Source organism: Pyxicephalus adspersus, chromosome 5, assembly GCF_032062135.1.
Source record: "Pyxicephalus adspersus chromosome 5, UCB_Pads_2.0, whole genome shotgun sequence".
NCBI classification, from domain to species: Eukaryota; Metazoa; Chordata; class Amphibia; order Anura; family Pyxicephalidae; genus Pyxicephalus; species Pyxicephalus adspersus.
The window spans coordinates 67,227,352-67,245,707 of record NC_092862.1 but is presented as its reverse complement, the minus strand read 5'-3'; the positions used below and the strand labels follow the sequence as shown (position 1 = coordinate 67,245,707).

The following is an 18,356-nucleotide window of genomic DNA, read 5'->3' as shown; positions in this document are numbered from 1 at the left end:
TCTTCAGGACTTTGAACTATGGGATGATGTAGGATTGAATATCCCAAAACCTCCTGACCTTTTGCAACTTTATCGTAACTTTGGAAGCCACCAGGCTTTAGTAAAAGATACTGCAGATTTTTCAGTTGTTGTAAAAGAAGATGACCTTGAGCCCATTTCTAATTCCAACAAACCCATAGTGGAACCCCAGCCTGTCCAGGTAAGATTATTTTCTCTTTCATACCAAATAGTTCTCTAAAGTCATTTATCAGTCTACTGTTGCCATCTAAAATCTTTTTATCTTTTTAGTCATCTGAAGTAGTTCAAGAACTAGAAATTAAAATCAGTCAGTGCAATGAAGAAAAAGAAGCCTTATTGGAACAAATTAAGATGCTTCAGAGGTATGTAGTACAGGTAATCCTCGTTTAGCGATTTACCTGTTTACCGACCGCCCACACTTATGACCAGCTTCTCGGATGAGTACAAAACTATACAGTATACCTCCCCACAGTGTCTCTTTTTCAGTCTTCCGGACTCCAGCTCTCTTCCTCCTCTGCATTTCTGCGCAATCCCTGGTCTGCAGACTGTCAGTGAACTTGTCGCTAACTAACTAACCGTTGCACACTTGCAGCACTGCGGACCGCGTCCATCCTATGCTCCTCTCTTAACAACCAATTCGCAGGAATGGAACCTCTATTCAGATATATATCTGTCATCTTAGAGCAGAATTCTCAGCTTGTGTCTGTTGTAACCCTTTAAGTACACTTGACATGTATAATGTTGCTTTTGTATAGCAGTGACAAAACAGCTGAACCCTCTCCACCATGAACAGTTCACTGCTTTCAGACAAGCTTCGTGTGCAGATACAGCTATAGGTCAGCTCCACACATTTAGACACAAAAGAAAACGTTAGGCTGCACACCTGTTTCTGGCTCAAAATTTTATTGGTACCAAGAAACCAGGATGATTACAGGGCATTTACGCGCGTATTTCCTTCTAGTTGATCTTTATCACTATGATTCAGCCCCACTATGGGGTGAAACATGTTTGTGTATATGTACAATCACCCTGTTTCTCCTAGGATCAATTAAGTTTTGAGCCTAACATGGACTTGTACTGTACGACCTCCAGTTTCTATAAGGCAGTTGAAAGTTTTAGAAAAATGTTTTCCATGGTTTCTACGGCCTTTTGGTTAGAATAAAAAAACGATCAAAATTCTTCTTCTTTTTCCTTTTGTTGATATACTATTTTATACTACATTGTGAATATTTTCCAACACTTGCTGTCCCAGAGACACTTATACAAAAGAATTGAGGGGTGCAGTTATCACCTAAACAGGCAAACACTTCATAATATAGTACATTTAAAGTGAAGATGAATATGCATTTCCATTGTGTGTTCTTTTCCATATTGAAAAATGAATACATTTAAAATAAAATATATATACACTTCATTAACAATTAGGTTTACACTTCTATAACCAGTAAATTAAGTACCATTAGTTCAACGGCTAAATGTAGCCCTTTTATAACTTTGTATGCTACAAATAAAATACATCTGAAAGGAGTACATACTTTATAATAAAATACCTTTAGCATACTTTTGTTTATACCCTATGCTCCTGAATTGATGGGCAAGGAGACTCTAAGTTTCCAAGTTTAAAATCCTCTTTTTTTATTGCATTGTATTTATAGGTTTTAGGGTAACAAGGATGTGGTCATGTACTAATGTCAGAGTCAGCTACAGAGGCATTGATATTGGCCAATCCTTTAAGGAGGGCAACGCATTTTAGAAGTTAATTTATCAATAGTTAAATATCTGGTCTGTATTTTACAATGGGATCACTGCTCCTAGTAGTTAACAAAGTTATACAAACCTTTTTACTTTGAGCTGCTTAGGACAATTTAAACTCTAAGAACAATAAAAAAAATGCTATCACATTACAGAGACAAAACTGCATTTTTTTGCCTTAACTCTTATCATGCCTATATAAATTTTTTGATAAACTATTCTAAAACTATGACCAATAATATAGAAATTGTTCGTGTTGTGGCTATAAAAGGCTCCACCCTTCTGGAAAGGCTTCACACCAGATTCTGAAGGGTGTAGGAAGTTGTTTCCAATATGCCAATAGAGCATTTGCGAGGTCAAGAGATATTGAGCTGTTTGGTCAGTTTGGAATTCTGTAGTGTTGGAGATCTGTCCAGGCCACAAGCATTCTCCACAGTAAACATATGGACTTTTGTGCAGTCTTATTGGAACATGAAAGGTCCTTATCTAAACTGTGTGCTATAACATTAACCATGGAAACACCTGAAGTCAATATTTGAGAGTATATGCTTATGTTTGCCCATATAGTTATTTCTAATAATCAGATGTCCTCAATTTTTTAGCCCTACAGCACACATTTAAAATCTGTTTTGTTTTTTTTTGTTTTTTCAGGGAACTTGATGTTCTAAAGACAAAGCCTTTAGCAGACGTTATTTCTGAAAAGCCAGTGGTGCCTGACAGGCTGCAGAGTCAAACATCAGTGGAAAGTGATCCTTACATAGATATAAGAACATCTGACAGTGACAGTAAATATGACAGAACTGAGGAAAGCCAAATCATGGAGCCGTCAGAAACAGACTTTCCGCTTGCTGAGGATATCCCACCCATGCCTGACCTGTCAAATGTTACCAAGAGAGCACTTCTTTCCACCCCACCTATTAAAGAAGGCATACAGTTTGACCAACCTAACAGGCAAGTATTGCAAATTGACTTCACTGATTGCTTCTTAAAAACTGATGTATACTGAATATGTTGACAGCACACTTGGGCAACATGAATAATACATTTTGGATTTTTTTTAAAAACACCTTACAAATACCTTCTTGCCATGTGTATTTTTTTCTTTTGCAGAAAACTGTCCCCAGCCTTTCATCAAGCACTACTGTCTTTTTGTCGAATGTCTGCCGACAGTCGTTTGGGTTCAGAGGTGATAAAAATGTTTAAAATATTATTTATAAAAAAAAAAGCATTTCTCTTCTTTGATAATGGTTATACATTGATAGCTTAACCCCTTTTAACAACTGGGATAGAATGTAGACTGCAGGAGGTCCTGTCTTACCATACTTAAGTGTTTTTGACATTCCAAATTATAGGTTACAGGTTCTAAAATATCTTATCGGTCCAGAAGGATTTGATCAAGAATTTTATGTGAAATATTGATTGATTTAGCCATATCCTAAGAGATACAGTTCTAAAGCATTTATGACATGTTAGGCTAGCAACTCTTACATCAGACAAGTATTGTTGGCTAATCAGCCTGATCATGTTAGTGTTTCCATTCATAATTAAGGTTACCACTAGGCATATGGCTAAAATACATAAAACGGAGCAATTCAGCCACAAAGTCAATGTTACAGTTTGAATGCAAAAGTGATATGCTGACAAGACTCTCTTAGCCTCCAGCCTGCTGCTTGGGCAGAAAAGAGCAACAGCGAAATGAATAAGACCTTTGCTCAATCTTCGGCATATTTATTTAGCTTCAAGTGCTGCCCTTCACTCTTCTAATCTCAGTGCTTCTTTATAGTGGATTGCAAGAGGCTGATTTCAAGTCAAATTTAGGTATTTACACTGTTTCTGCCTCACAAATATAGATAAGTAACAATGAATAGTTGCACTTAACATTATATTTTATATCTTTCTAATGTTTAGCTTTAATAGACCATTGCTATGTGAAGTGTTTGTAAATTTCTTCTGTAGACTGTTTTTTAAATGCCATAGTAATGCTAGTAAAAGGAAGATGTGCATATTAGATTGCTTTTATTGCGGAGCACAAAAATTTTTTTTAATATTTTCACGGATCTTGCTATTGTGTCATGCATTAGAATACTTATTTTCCTGCAGTTATTTAGAAGTAATATACAAACTAACAACAACTTAAAAGCTTCATTCCTATATCTTCTACCTGTTGTCTGATGACAATGTCTCTCACCTGGTCACTGTAAGAGTTCTTAAAATTAATTAAAATTGCAGGTGTCCCGTATAGCTGACAGTGAGAATGGAGTCATGCTGATGCTGGGCCGCTGTCTGCCTCATATTGTCCCGAATGTTCTCCTAGCAAAACGAGAGGTAAGGAACATCTATAATGACAGTCTATGCTTAGATTACCGAGCAACGCAAATGTAAATTGGTAAAATACTTCAGTTAATAGTTCTGTTTTTGTGCATGCCTCATCTTTTAGAAAATGGTTGTTCATCTGTGTCAGGTGAGTTTGGCCTAGTCTCCTAGAAGAATGTCATATGAACACCTATATGCAAATTAATGCATATAACATTTCAGTAGTAAATAGTAGCTGATATGTTTGCAGTCAATGCCTTTTATATATGTTATTAAACATACTGTATATGATTATTGCCTATTACAGAGTTTATTAGTTCACTATTAGTCATGTGTATGTTTCCTACTTAGTGACATCTTTGAAGGAAGCTTATACTGGAAGAGATATGTAGGCTATTTCTGCTCCCATTCTAAAATAATTTATTGCCTGGCTGTCTTAAGCTTTAGTGCTGAATTATTATACCTATTAGATCAGCATGACAGCCAAGCAGCATTTGAGAAGATGATGGTTCAGAGATGGCAGGTAGGTTATGTACTGTGCTCGGGTTTAAATAATACCAGACTAGGCGTTTTCCTTGGTACACGTGAAGTATACAGGGTTTAGCGTATATAGTTAGTACATCTGCTTTGTTGAACACTTACTAATGTTGATAAATACTTTTTCAAAAATTCATACAACATACCCTGTAGCAAGCAAGCAGAATATATTTAAAATAGGTTAATATTACTATTACATACTACCTTTTCCATTACAAAAGATAAAAAGTTAGATTTTTTCATAACTAAGGTTTTGGCCATATGAGCACCAACTTAGTAAAGAATGGTCTTCGTTGCTCGGTATGTACACTACCAAACTCCTGTTATCTGCCGAGATATAGTCTTGGTTAGATGAAAAACTTGGTTATAAAGTATCCATATTAGTACAGTAATGTGAAAAAGGAGGTACCTACTATGGTAATTGCAGACCATTTTTTCAAAATATTTGAGCAATTGACAAAATCTTCATTAAAACAGTTTGTACATAAAAAAGAATATATACTTAAATAAAATAAAAAATTAAATAAAAACACATGGAACATTTGCCTATGGAATATTTTCTGATGGTAGATGTAGGAACATTGACACTAACTGCACATCCCACAATTATTTTTGTTCTTAGGAACTACTTCTCCCACCAATTTGTCAGCTGTTGGGCAGAATTTGATTGCCCAGCCAGTCCTGAATAAACAACACAGGTTCTACCGGCATACTCCTTAAGAAGGCAGAGATCAGTGGCACCTAAACTAGAACACCCAGTTCCTACTGGCCACCATTGTAGAAGAAATTCTTCAATAGTATCCATGGGTTGCACTTGTTCAGGTGACTGTATGTAGCAGTCTCTGATCTCCAATTAAACCTGAGTTGTATGGGTTTGAAGACTGGATTGCCTGGCATTATGTTTGGCAGGCCTAGTAATTATATGAAGAAAAAGAAATGTTACTTGTGCTGGACAATATTCAGCTAATAGTTGTTTGCAATGGACGACACTTTTTACAGTTTTTTTATGATTTGGGCTTGATTTTTCTATCTGCAGGATATGACCACTTGAGGGCAGTATAAACAAGTGATGCCACTCTGATCAATCAAACACACACACAAATCTCCTGTATAGTAACACATTCATGGTGTTTATGCTAATATTGAGTAGCATATGTTATGCATTGTGTTATATTTTTTAGCCCAATAAATCTACCACTAAGTATCATGCAGTGCAAGTGCCCATTTTAATTGTTGGAAATGTTTGTAGTGTATGCATGCAGGTGCAAAGTGCCAGGTTATCTTGATTCTCAATACAGTTACAGTAATTGTTCTTGGAAGTGTCCCTAAAAACTTTTATGACTTAAACGTTAAAAGGAAACAGGAGCGGCTATTGCTGACTTCTTGTTAAAAATATAGTCTCCAGTGTTTCAAGCTGTGTGTTCCAGGTTAGCTAATCATTAGGTAGAATAACCAGGATTGGGATTACAGCCCTATCACTTCTACTTAATAAAGGTAGCTTGTGCTTGGAAAAAACACAAACGCAGACATTAGTGGACTGAAGTATGCAATATGTGTGATGCCACATCATAAGGCTCCAATGATGATCTAATGACGGGTGATCAACAAATGTAGCCGCATGCAGGGACTGGTTATCTGTACTATATTACATATTTGTTTGAGTTTAAATATCCATTATGAAGAATTTTATAGTGTTTTCGTTCGTACAAAAAGTCAATCTGGATCAGCATCTGAATAGTTTTATAATTTTTTTTTCCAGAAGTGCAAGTAATAATCCTTTAAATTTGCTTTAAAATGTAATCTATTTCATCTTACTGGTCTTTTAAGTCTCCTAATCTCACTCATTCACTGTACCTAAGGGGGAGCCCCAAAGAGAATAGTGTTAGATGGACTAGTTGGTTTGTTTAGGTGACTTAGTCCAGCTAACAATTTTTAAACAGTTAAAGCTGGAATAAAGGTTTCATATTTATGATGATAAATGCTGACCATTGTAAAAACTCCTATCCTTGTAAAAGGTTTTTGTCTTAACCCTCAAAATGCCACTTTCAATATCATTTGGTCTGTTTTAAAAAAACAAATGTCCTGGCAGTATCAAGCGACTATGCAGCTATGTTACAGGTGGTGATGGTTGGTGTTTCAATACAGCAAAGACTGCTGAAATATTGTTTATGATAGACTGCATCATGAATTTTGGAAACTTTTGGACCACTAAATAATTTTCAGGTGTATGAAATCAAAAGGTGTGCAAAGTGAGTTTTCCTGGAATACAGCCGCAGGAGTAGAAAAGCCTGTCCCATTCCTTCATGTATGACCCTTAGTCCGTGTAGTAGCAGTGGTCTCTCTGCAGAGATATGACACGGCCCCGGCAGATTCAGACCTGAAGCTCTGCAATCCTCCACCTTCATGCCCCCCTCTTGATTGGAAAGTTGTAGCTTAGAAGGCTTAATAGGGTGTGTGCCAGAGCTCTGCAGAAGCACTACTTCTTCCACACAGAAACCAAGGGTTCTTTACCATAGCATGCTAGCAGAGAATAGCTGTGTCTGCTCTCTAAAAAAGAAACAAACGGTATGCCTCTTTGTACCTCTGTTTTGATGCTGCTGAAATGTAATTGTCTGATTTAAACTTAAGTGGAAATTTCATTAAAATAAAAAATACCACTTACCTTTACTTCTGCAGAGCCTTCAATCCCTCTACATCTAGCCTTGCCGCCCGCGCTGTTCTGGATACTTCCTTTTTCCCAGGGCAAAGTGCCAGGCGCCACGATTGTGGTGTTAGGCCCGCTTTAAAGCTTAATTCAACTTTAATAAGACTTTAACTTTCAACTTGCATAATACCAGCTTAAAATATTTATTATTTATGAATGAAGTACATTTTTTTCTGTATGAAAATAACCAAACATTATATTTTATGGTAAAAAGTTTTGGAGCATGTCTGGTCAAAAGTGATTTGGGAAATTTTGCTTGCCACATCTGTTGATATCCACCGTCATTCCATTTGGTCACACGTCTCAATCAGATTTAGGACTTTTTTAGTGCAGTCTTTCCTCATTTTTTGGTTTCAGTGTTTGTCTTGGTTATCCCAGCAGTTTTAATCTTATTGTCAATGAGTTGGTGACATTACAATTAGATATATGTATGTAGGGACAGCTAACATCCTCTCAAGCAATCAAGAAATGCCAAATGATGTCCATATTGATGTTGGTGGACTGAACAGCAGAACTTTTAGGGATGTCAATGTATTCCTAAGCACCATAAATTGTATGTAGCAGCTGTGGCTTTTTAATATCATAACTCACCAGCATGGATAGGCTTTAATTTATATTCAAGTAGCCGGGTCATGAGTATTTTCTTTTACTAAGTTCCTTTAATTTAGTCTCCCCATCTTGCTCTTGGCTTTTAGCCTTGTTATTCTAGCATAATTAAATACACCACAGCTATGCAAGTTTCCTTTTGTTTGTTTTCCTTTCTGCAGACTTGTGAACAGAACTTGCCTGCAGGCATAGGAATATTTTCACAGAAGAGGCGATAGTAAAATGAATCTACACATAACCTTATAATTTGTAACCTTTTATGGGAGTTATATGTGTTAGGTTTCAATTGTTGATAGGTTTATTTTAAAGCTTGATCTACAAAAAAAGGTGCCAAAAGAGAATCTTCCCCTATAATTAGTTGAAACACATAATATTTAGTTTTACCTGTAAGGTAACCCAAATATAGTGATCCAATCACCCCTGTTCTGCATGCACGAGGAGAGTGACAACACTTTTCACTGCATGCCTATATTCAGGTTTTGTACTACTGCTTCTTTTCCTGACTATGAAAAACTAATTTTTACCATTCTTTTCTACATCAGCATTTATATTACAAGGCTCCGGGCTGATAAATAAGGCATAAAAGTTTCAAGTAAACCATGCCATTTAACTTGCCCCCCACATATGTTGCATAGAGGTTTTGTGAAAACAAATAACTATACAGAATAAATAGAAACGTAAATGGAGGCACCAAAAAGAGAAAAAAAATACACTAGGGCATTTGATGAATGGTTTGCCCTGAAGTAATTGTTAATAATATCAGGCAGGACACTGCAGCACTGCACTTTTACAAAGATTGCCTAATTAGTGTTATCTGTGTTCCATGGAAATCTAAATTTGTAAAGCATGTTCTGCTGCATGCCAGAAAATGGCATAAAATCTCAGCTCATACAAACACACATGAGCTTTGCATCATATGATTTATTAAAGCTCTCCAAGGCGGGAGTGCCTGAGTGATCTAGCAAACCTGTAATGGATCTGGTCCAGGACTGAAAACATTTGCTAACAAATAGCAAATTATTTTAAGAAATCCGTTCTGGGTTTTCTGGATCACCCAGGTTCACTGATGAAAGTGTATCCTCTCCAGCCTTGGAGAACGTCAATAAATCAAGTCCAATGACAGAACTACTAATAAATCCCCTATTTCCATAAGGGTTAGAGCCTTTAAACCTCCATGACCCTGTGGATAGCAAATTTCAGTCTGCAGAGTCCATGCAATCCTGTTATCCAACAAATTTGCAAGTCTATCTATCTATCTTTAAGTTCTTCCCCCCCAGTTGATTCTTCTGAAATTCGCTGTTGGTGAATTCAATGGTCGTATGTTTTCTACAGGTCTCATATTAAAACAATGACTCGTCCTGCCACCTAGTGGCTAATAGTCATAAGATCACAGGTGTCAGAATAGGAAATGAATAGGAAAGAAACAATTATTTTGTATTAGAAAAAACTACCGTATTTTTTGCCATATAAGACGCACTTTTTCTTCCCCAAAACTTAGGGGGAAAAGTTAGTGCGTCCTATACGACAAATGTGTTAAAAAAAATAATTAAAATATTATACTCACCCGATACCCAGATCCTGCGTGTGTCTCTGGCTGCAGCGTGTCTCTCTTCTCTCCTCTGCCAGCATCGTGTTTTCTCCTGTCTGTAAAGCAAAGCGAAAGAAGCCGGCACAGCGCCACCTGCTGTTCCCTGTCCTAACTGCCGTACAATAGAAAAAAAGCACAGAGTGATCAGAAGGGGAGTTTGAATGACAGAGTGATCAGAAAGGGAATTTGAAAGGTACAGAGTGATCAGAAAGGGAATTTGAATGGCACATGAGTGATCAGAAGGGGAAATAATCTTTCAGAAACTTTTTTTCTAGATTTTCCTCCTTTAAAATTGGGTGCGTCTTATATTCCGGAGCGTCTTATACGGCGAAAAATACGGTAATTTTTGACCTTAATAACTTTTTTAAAGAGCCCTCACTATTTGCCAACCAAAAGATAAATAACTCAAAGCCTATTACCAGTGATTTGGTCGTGACACCTTATGTGCTTTTTTTTATTTATTTGGTACCATTAAAGTAATTGCATCTTGAGTCTGTAACCCAGTTAGAAATCAGTAAAGGGAACTTTGTGTGTTTATTGCTTAGAAAGTATATACAGAAGATTAGTGACATTTTACCCTAATGTGTTTTACACATATCGTGCATACTTCAATGTTAACGCATTAATGTCTGCAGTGCACATAAACAGCCAGAATCAAGACAGTGAAATTGGGTTACCTGCCCAGTACAATTTAAACCACAGCTGTGATTGCCAATTTAAACAGTGCAGAAAGACACACCGAAAAACACAAAACCTTACTATACCTTACACCAAATAACCCTGAATGACCTAAACTGTACTATTGACAACTTTCTAGCAGCGGGTAGCAGGTTTTCCTTAAGAATTTGACAGTGTGTTGCCCCATCCATATTGGCTTTTCACTAGCTTTTTCCAATTGGCCAAAAGAATCTTGAAGGTGTTTTGGCAAAGCTAAATTTAGGTGTAATGTAGCATTTTCGCAGGAATGGCTTTTTTGTAGTCTTTCCATACAAGCCACATTTGTGCATCACTTGTGATATTGTTCCCACATGCATACAATGACAACTCCGCCTTAAATTGCTGTAACTGTATTGGATGAATGGAAATATATTTTTCTGTGAATGTCTTTATTTCGGGCTGCAAGCAACAAAATGCAATTTTTTTGGGGTAGAATTTTTTTCCATTCCCACTGTATATATTTTCCACTCCATCTGGTTACCTGTATGGTAGTATTGACTTCTGGGAGTCGTGGAAGGTTAAAGAGGCCTTTTAATACCTCTGCTAGTTCTTTTCAGTTAGTCACATCTGTTACTTCAGATTCTGAAATAATCTATATTTAAGAACCGGTGCAATCTGTACAGAACCAGAAAACAAATGCCACATAATAGTAAACTAACTTAGTGTTACTTACCCTATTGAATTTTTAAGACCCTAAAGTGGTGGTTTGAAAAGTCTGCTAGTGTAAAGGTTAGGATCAAGTTAACCTAGAACTCATGCACAGTTCAGATGTTTGCTGTTCAATATTTAATATCATTTAAAAACCTGTCATCTGTGAGAACACCACAGACCACTTGTTAACATTTGCATGTTATACCTTTGTAAGGTACGCATCCATTTGGACTAGTGGTAGGTTTCCTTTAAATGTGCAACTTTTCAATGCATTTATTTTATGCCTCACTTATCCCTAAATATTATCTTCATGGTTTTATTTCTCCTTTGTTGTACAGGAACTGATACCACTTATACTGTGCACTGCATGCCTCCACCCAGAGCCTAAGGAAAGAGACCAGCTTCTGCATATACTCTTTAATTTAATAAAGCGCCCTGATGATGAACAGAGGTATGTTGTATATTAAGGTCATATTTCTGCTACAAAACAACAGATATTCTAAGGCAATGATTAATTATGTTCCAGCAAACATTTGTCTGGGTTAGGTAATAATGCATTTCTAATCTAATTATTTTCTGGCAAAAAATGTGTAGATGCACCTGTTTTACTACACCATACACAGTGCAATTGTAGAAATTGATTTTCATACATTTGCATCGTTGTCCTGTCTGATATAGATATATCTGTAGTATTGAAACTGATACAATGGGCCTAACTTTTTTTTTTTTTTTTATATAAGCTCTCCAAGACTGGACAAGATAGATTATCATGGGTAAACCTGGGTGATCCAGCAAACCTGGAATAGATCTGGTCCAGGATTGAAAACATTTCCCAACTATTAGCAAATGATTTTTAAGAAATCTGTTCCAGGTTTGCTGGATCATTCACATTATCCCATGATATTCTTTCTTCTCCAGTCTAGGAGAGCTTTAATAAATCCGTATCATTGTGTTTATATTAAATCGGATGTAGCCTTAGCACCTTTGAACATTAGGGCAGACTTGTCTGAAAAGTGCCCCTCTTCACCAGGTTTTTATTGGTTTGGAATCTTCAGCCATCTCTTGTTGGCTAGGTTAGGTTGACTCACAGGACTTTTAATGCACACAGGACTTCTCGGCAAGGATTGGTGCCAAACCTGTATGCGGAGCTGCATGTGTGGCTCAGTGTACAGAGAAAGAAAAAAAAATACTTGTATGTAAGCAAATTTTACTTTCACTTTTTGAATATTTTTTACTTCCAAAAATTATCCAGATATATAATTAAATTTACTTTTTTTTTTTAATTTTTTTTTTTTCCTTCTGTTTTAGGCAGATGATTTTAACTGGATGTGTGGCCTTTGCCCGACATGTTGGACCAACTCGGGTTGAAGCAGAGCTTTTACCACAGTGTTGGGAACAGGTTGGATACTCAGTTTCCATTAAATATACCCTAAAAATTAAATTCTTTTATTTATCTTCCATTTCATGTTTTCATATGTTGCTTTTATATTTTTCATGTTTCATCCGGTTTCATTTCTTCTAAGACAGCACAATCATTATGTGCCAGTCAATAAATGCCAAATTTACTTGGCAGGTTTTCTATCGTAATATTGTTGGAAATTTGGCAAGAAAATGTAATTTTCTTAAATCCCGTTTAAAGAAACATGTTTTGTATAGGCACTGATAATTTCGGCATAGATTTTATTACTATGTGCTGCAACCAGTTCAGTTTTTTATTGGTTTTGCAGTCATGCAAAATGTTCATCATTACCGATGAAAATGCGGATCCATAATCTCTGAACCCTAGGACATCTACACCAAGCAATGGAGTACAGTGCCCGTCTAACACAAAGTTTTCATTCATACTGTTGCTGTGGGGTGTAAAATATTTGGCACTACAACTTGGTAACTAAATAGATTCTGATGTTTTAGAATCCATTACATTCAAAGCCTCAGGCACTTAGTTGTCCTTTACTGTCTGTATGCTCTTCTGGGAAGGCACACAGTTCTTTCTTCTTTGTTTCCGAGATTTATTCTAAATATGTGCAGACACGTGTGCAAAGATTTTTATGCTTCCTCATATTTTATTATAAACTAAATCTGTTTTATCTAGTCCTTTTTTATTAATGAAAATAATTTACTATTTCTGCCCTTTGTTGTAACAAACTTTTTTATTTATATTGTTGTTTCAGGTTACTCTTATTTATTTTAATTTTCTAGCATTTTTTAGGCTTTGTGCTAATAGTGCTAATGCATGCTGTCTTTTAGATTAATCACAAATATCCAGAAAGAAGACTTCTTGTGGCAGAGTCATGTGGAGATCTGGCACCATACCTTCCTGTGAGTCCAATAATACATTTCTAAGGTGAAAGTAGGACAGCTATAAATTGTCATTTTTAAAATCCTTCATCCCTTACCATGTATACTTGAATCAAAAGCAATCAGAATATAAACTGAGGTACCTATTTATAACCTTCAAAAACAAGGGAACTACATTGACTTTAGTATAACCCTAGGGCACAAAATGTAGTTGTCACTGCGAACATTCAAAATGGTAATCAACAGAAATGCCAGTAAAATTAATGTAAATAAATAAATACATACATACTATATTATATTAAAATATATATATATTTAAAATGGGGGAAAAAATTAAATCACATGGGCTCAGTCTGTGTGTAACAAATTCAAAAATGTCTATGGTGCTATAATGTCAATAAATACCAATGTGCTTCTTTGCATTCAGAAAGAAATCAGGAGCTCTCTTGTGCTTTCCATGTTACAACAAATGTTAATGGAAGACAAAGCAGATATGGTGAGAGAAGCTGTGATTAAAAGCCTGGGAATTATTATGGGATACATTGATGATCCTGACAAATATCAACAGGTGAGATTACTGTGACAATTTCCTATACAATCCAAGATCTATTTTTATGTTGGTTAGAAAAAGATAAGTTTTAGTACTTTTACCAGTCTTTTATGTCCCTCTCAGAGAATTTTTCTTTTTACTTTTTGTCCTTAAGATACAATGGGTTGTTAAAGGAAATTTCCCCAAAGTGAGGGGGATCCTGCATTCCAAAACTGACATCATAACAGGTTTCTTCATTTGGAGATTTTACCTTGTCTCCTGGTCTGTCATTATTGTCAGGTTTTAGATTTCCTCTGTCTTTCATTCCAGGGACAATGGTCATCAAGTTTGAACTTGGCCATGCTGAGGGCACTTTCCCACAAGTGGTTTATAAATATGTAGTTCTTTTTGGCACATGTACCTTGTGGGGAACTGAAAATACCTTGAAAGTAAAGGCCAAAGCAAGCAGTGACTCCATCAAAGCTTTAACTAAAAACAAAAGGCCAGCTCAAAAAGGCAAGCACAAAACTTATGTGGAAATGCTGGCCTTTTCTTTAGTTGATCTTCCTAGGAAGAGGGGACAAAGAATACATTAAAACTTTGACAGAGGTTCTAATCCTTGTATATCTAGTAATCAGAGATGAGAAACAAATTGCTGAAGATGGCTCTTTAGTACATAAGAGACTTTAATTACACACCACATGATTTTTCTGTTTTTTTTTTTTTTTTACAACTGATTTAGGGTTTTGAACTTCTGCTGACAGCATTAGGTGACCCATCAGAAAGAGTGGTGAGTGCAACTCACCAGGTATTCCTACCAGCCTATGCTGCATGGACTATGGAACTGAGCAATCTCCAGTCTCATCTCATTCCCACTCTTCTCAGCAAGATTGAAAAACTCCTCAGGGTAAGTTCAGATTGCAGGCTATATTAAATATTTTATTAGGTTTGTGGCTCTAAATAAATACAAGATCTGTGTAAACCAGCAAAAACATTTTTAACTCATAAGGAGACTCTTCAGCATCTTTAGCGTTTAGCTCTGAGTATGAACTCTCTATAGGTATGATATATAAATATATAGATCTCTATATATGAATGATAATGCAGAGTTTAACCACAGACTGGTTGCACCTATGCTGGCAGGTTGATTGTTACCATGAAATATTAACTAATATTTGAAGTATTAAATAATATTATGTCTTGTTGATTATTTTTTTTCTTACCTTCAGGAAGGAGAACATGGATTGGATGAACACAAACTGCACATGTATCTTTCTGCCTTGCAGTCACTTATTCCTTCCCTATTTGCTACTGTATTACAAAATGCACCATTTACAAGTAAAGCCAAGCTTCAGGGAGAAATACCCCAGATAGAAGGTAAGAAAAAGTCATATCTTTGAAACAAAACAATGTGTTTGGCTAGTTCTACTTTATGCCCTGGAAAAATGCGTGTGTGCTGGACTGTTTTTGCGTTTGTCAAAAACTATTCCTATAACTATTCCTATTTGTCTCTTTTTGCATACCATACTTTAGTGGTTATAAAGCAGTAGTGGTTTATTCACAGATACACACAAAAAACTTTGATTTGATTTTTCCAGCTTCTATTACAGTCTGTCTACTTGTCCTTAAAATAGATCTGCTGGCTGTGTGATTTTCCTGCATCTGACTCAGCTGTCCCAACATGTGAGACTGTGTAATATCCTATGCCGCAGAGTACTGCTTTCTTATGGTTTTCACATTTACATTTATTTATTTTTTTTAGTAGTTTGTGTGTTGTGTTTGTGTGTGTACATTTTATATATTATATATAGTTTTTTTATCCCTTTATGTTTCACATGACTAATTTTCACTTCATGCATTAGGTTAGTTTCTGTGTAGGAGTGCAGATTTTTTCACATTCATCTGCACATGGGGGGGTGGGTTACCATTCCAAACAACCCTCAGTCAATCTAAATGCTCCATGTTATGGTCATTAACAACAGAACTCAGTGGTTGTTCATGAACACAGCAAGTAACCTTTCCATTGCCTTTTGACGTTGTTACAGGCAGGAACATTCTCTACTGTGTAATTCCCAGGTAAATGGTGACAAACTATGTGCTGCAGGTGGAAAGGAAATAAAATTTTAAATGTAGGATGGCAATGTAGTAGTAAAAGTGAGATATGTAGGATGTAATTGGACCATTTTGAATGAATTTGTCTTTTTTTTGGGGGGGGGGTATTATTCCACTTTAAGATAAAAACATCATCCTTCCTGTTACTGGTTACTAATCTATTTCAGCATGACTGTTAAAGCAAGTGTTGATGCACATTTGTTCACTTTAAAACTTCTCTCTCATACAAGTCTGTGGAAATGCAGTCAATACAACTTTGATTAACCCAGAATCATCCTAAAAACATCTTACATTGATGACAGAAGCATGTTGCCTTTGTCCATCAAAGTCTGTAGACAAGCCATTTAATATAGCTTCATATTAACATATTTACATTTTCAGAATTAGAAAAGACGTTTGCAGATTATCTTCTAAAGCTCTTCAAAAAAATCCTAACTACTCTGTAAGCAATTCTACATTTACATAAGCTGTGGCTTGTCTTACATTTTATTGAGCTCAGAATGAAACAAAAAATGTGGAACAACATTTTAGTAACAAGCAGTGATATGTTGCAAACTAATAGGAGAAATAGCACAACTGTAATTTGAATGTGTGCAAATTCTGTTTTGTATTTTTAAACTTTACATATTTTTGTTGGCCTCAACAAATTAGGAAATGTACCTGGAAAGGACAGCTCATTCCTAACATCTTATTCCTGTGAAATCTGTTGCCAATAGAATCATGTTTTCTGGCTTGCTGATTGCATTGTAAAGAGGAGTGGTTTCATTCTGAAGGTCATTTATAAACACTTCCCACCTTCTATATAAGTGTCTGATTTGTCTGTCTTTATATAAGGGCTTGTTCAGATAAGGGTTTGGAATGAGCCCAACAGTTGGCACCCTGCCAGCAGATCATAATGAACCAGAAATTAAACATTTTACAGCCACTAGTACTGAAATTGCTCACTATCATCCCCATTCATTTCTCTCTCATAGGTCCTTTTATGAGTGGCCATGGTTGGAATACTACATGAGAACCAGAGGCGGTTCATGGGTTTTAGAAAGTAGTAACCACAATAAAACCTTCCCATCTGATCTATCCCTTAAGCATTGTCTGACACATAATGTTATGTATTAGGGGTGTGTGAGTGTGTGTGTGCATTTCCTTCACCATTAGGTATGTTCAACAGGTTATAGTTAGAAAATGAGTCCAAAAGTCCAACCAGTCCATCAGTTTTTCTTCTTCTTTTTTTTTTTCTTCTAACCATTGCTGGGTGATTATGACAATGTTTTCCAGTGAAGCTGGATTTCAGCATACAGTGGCAATGTAGAATTGCCACCTCTGTGACTCTACAAAGGAAATCCCCTATGGTTGTCATACTGCTTTGTAAAATTATGTATACTAGATCTTTTTATAGTACTGATAGTAACTTGTCCGAGGAAATTCACACGTTACAGAGAAAAACAAAACTCCAAATTCTAGAAGTCATGTTTTACTGTTGTCCTTTTATCTTTTCAGTGACCAGATTTCCTCGGCCCATCTCGCCTCTTCAAGATGTAGCCACCATTATTGGCAGTCGTGAGCAACTGGCTGTGCTACTTCAGCTTTATGATTATCAACTAGAACACGAGGGGACCACCGGATGGGAAACTTTACTTTGGGTTGTTAATCAGCTGTAAGTTGGTGTTTAGTTTCCACAAGTGTTTTTAATGTACCCAGAATCAGATATATGTTTATTATTATTGCATGCATGCAGGGTCATTTGTAAGTGAAATACTTACAGGCATGTACTACTTCTAACAAGCCATAGTAATTCAAAGCATGTCAAAGCCTAAACGGTCATTTTAGTTAAGGTGGCTCAGAAGTTAGCAATCGGGCCCTTGCAGTGCTAGGTCCCAGGTTCAAATCTCGGCCAGGACACTATCTGCATGGAGTTTGCATGGTACTCCAGTTTCCTCCCACATTCCAAAAACATGCAGGTAGGTTTATTGGCTTCCCCCCCAACATTGACTGTAGAATGTATTAAATGTATCATATAACTATGATAGGGACATTAGATTGCGAGCCCCTTTGAGGAACATTTAGTGACATGACTATCGACATTGTAAAGCCTTGCGTAATATGTAGGCGCTATATAAATACTGTATAATAATAATAATGATAAAGGTTTAGCATCTGCTTTGGTGGTTGGGATACAAGTTAAGAGATTACACAACCCTGGAACCATGTAAATCCTGGTTGCTATGAATATAAAATGTATAATATTGTTGTCTGACCTCTGGGGGAGAGGAAAATGTAAATTTTTTGTTTTAATTTTTTTTGCTGTAGCAGACTGATTATATCATCTCTTCGCTGTTTTTTTGTTTTTGTTTTTTTTTTTTTTTGATTGATGCAAAAATCAGCTGTATTGTACAATGAACAGGTTCCTTGGTGAACCTGCCTCATGACACCCTGTACTTACAGTAAGTCCCCGGTCCCAAAGTTAAACAATGTTGAGTGTCATTTAGTACAGAATGTGAAGGCCTTCTTATTTTAAATTCTAATTCCTGCTT

General features: G+C 36.2%; 1 protein-coding gene across 6 annotated transcripts in view; it reads left to right on the top strand.

Moving 5' to 3' along the window:
* The window catches only part of RELCH (RAB11 binding and LisH domain, coiled-coil and HEAT repeat containing), a 70,581-nt gene that overhangs the window by 25,089 nt on the left and 27,136 nt on the right, over nucleotides 1–18,356 (top strand). For 5 of the 6 annotated variants that reach the window (XR_011920857.1, XM_072411825.1, XM_072411824.1 and 2 more), the window contains 12 exons: nucleotides 8–199; nucleotides 289–380; nucleotides 2,422–2,721; nucleotides 2,881–2,956; nucleotides 4,000–4,095; nucleotides 11,225–11,337; nucleotides 12,195–12,285; nucleotides 13,134–13,205; nucleotides 13,612–13,752; nucleotides 14,456–14,620; nucleotides 14,943–15,090; nucleotides 17,323–17,479. Coding sequence is in view for 5 of the 6 variants with exons in the window: in XM_072411825.1 (XP_072267926.1) it covers nucleotides 8–199; nucleotides 289–380; nucleotides 2,422–2,721; nucleotides 2,881–2,956; nucleotides 4,000–4,095; nucleotides 11,225–11,337; nucleotides 12,195–12,285; nucleotides 13,134–13,205; nucleotides 13,612–13,752; nucleotides 14,456–14,620; nucleotides 14,943–15,090; nucleotides 17,323–17,479 (1,643 nt within the window). In the remaining variant the exon portion in view is untranslated. Of the gene's footprint in view, nucleotides 1–7; nucleotides 200–288; nucleotides 381–2,421; nucleotides 2,722–2,880; nucleotides 2,957–3,553; nucleotides 3,589–3,999; nucleotides 4,096–11,224; nucleotides 11,338–12,194; nucleotides 12,286–13,133; nucleotides 13,206–13,611; nucleotides 13,753–14,455; nucleotides 14,621–14,942; nucleotides 15,091–17,322; nucleotides 17,480–18,356 lie in introns of those variants that run through there. The other variant, XM_072411827.1, reaches the window with a different exon arrangement.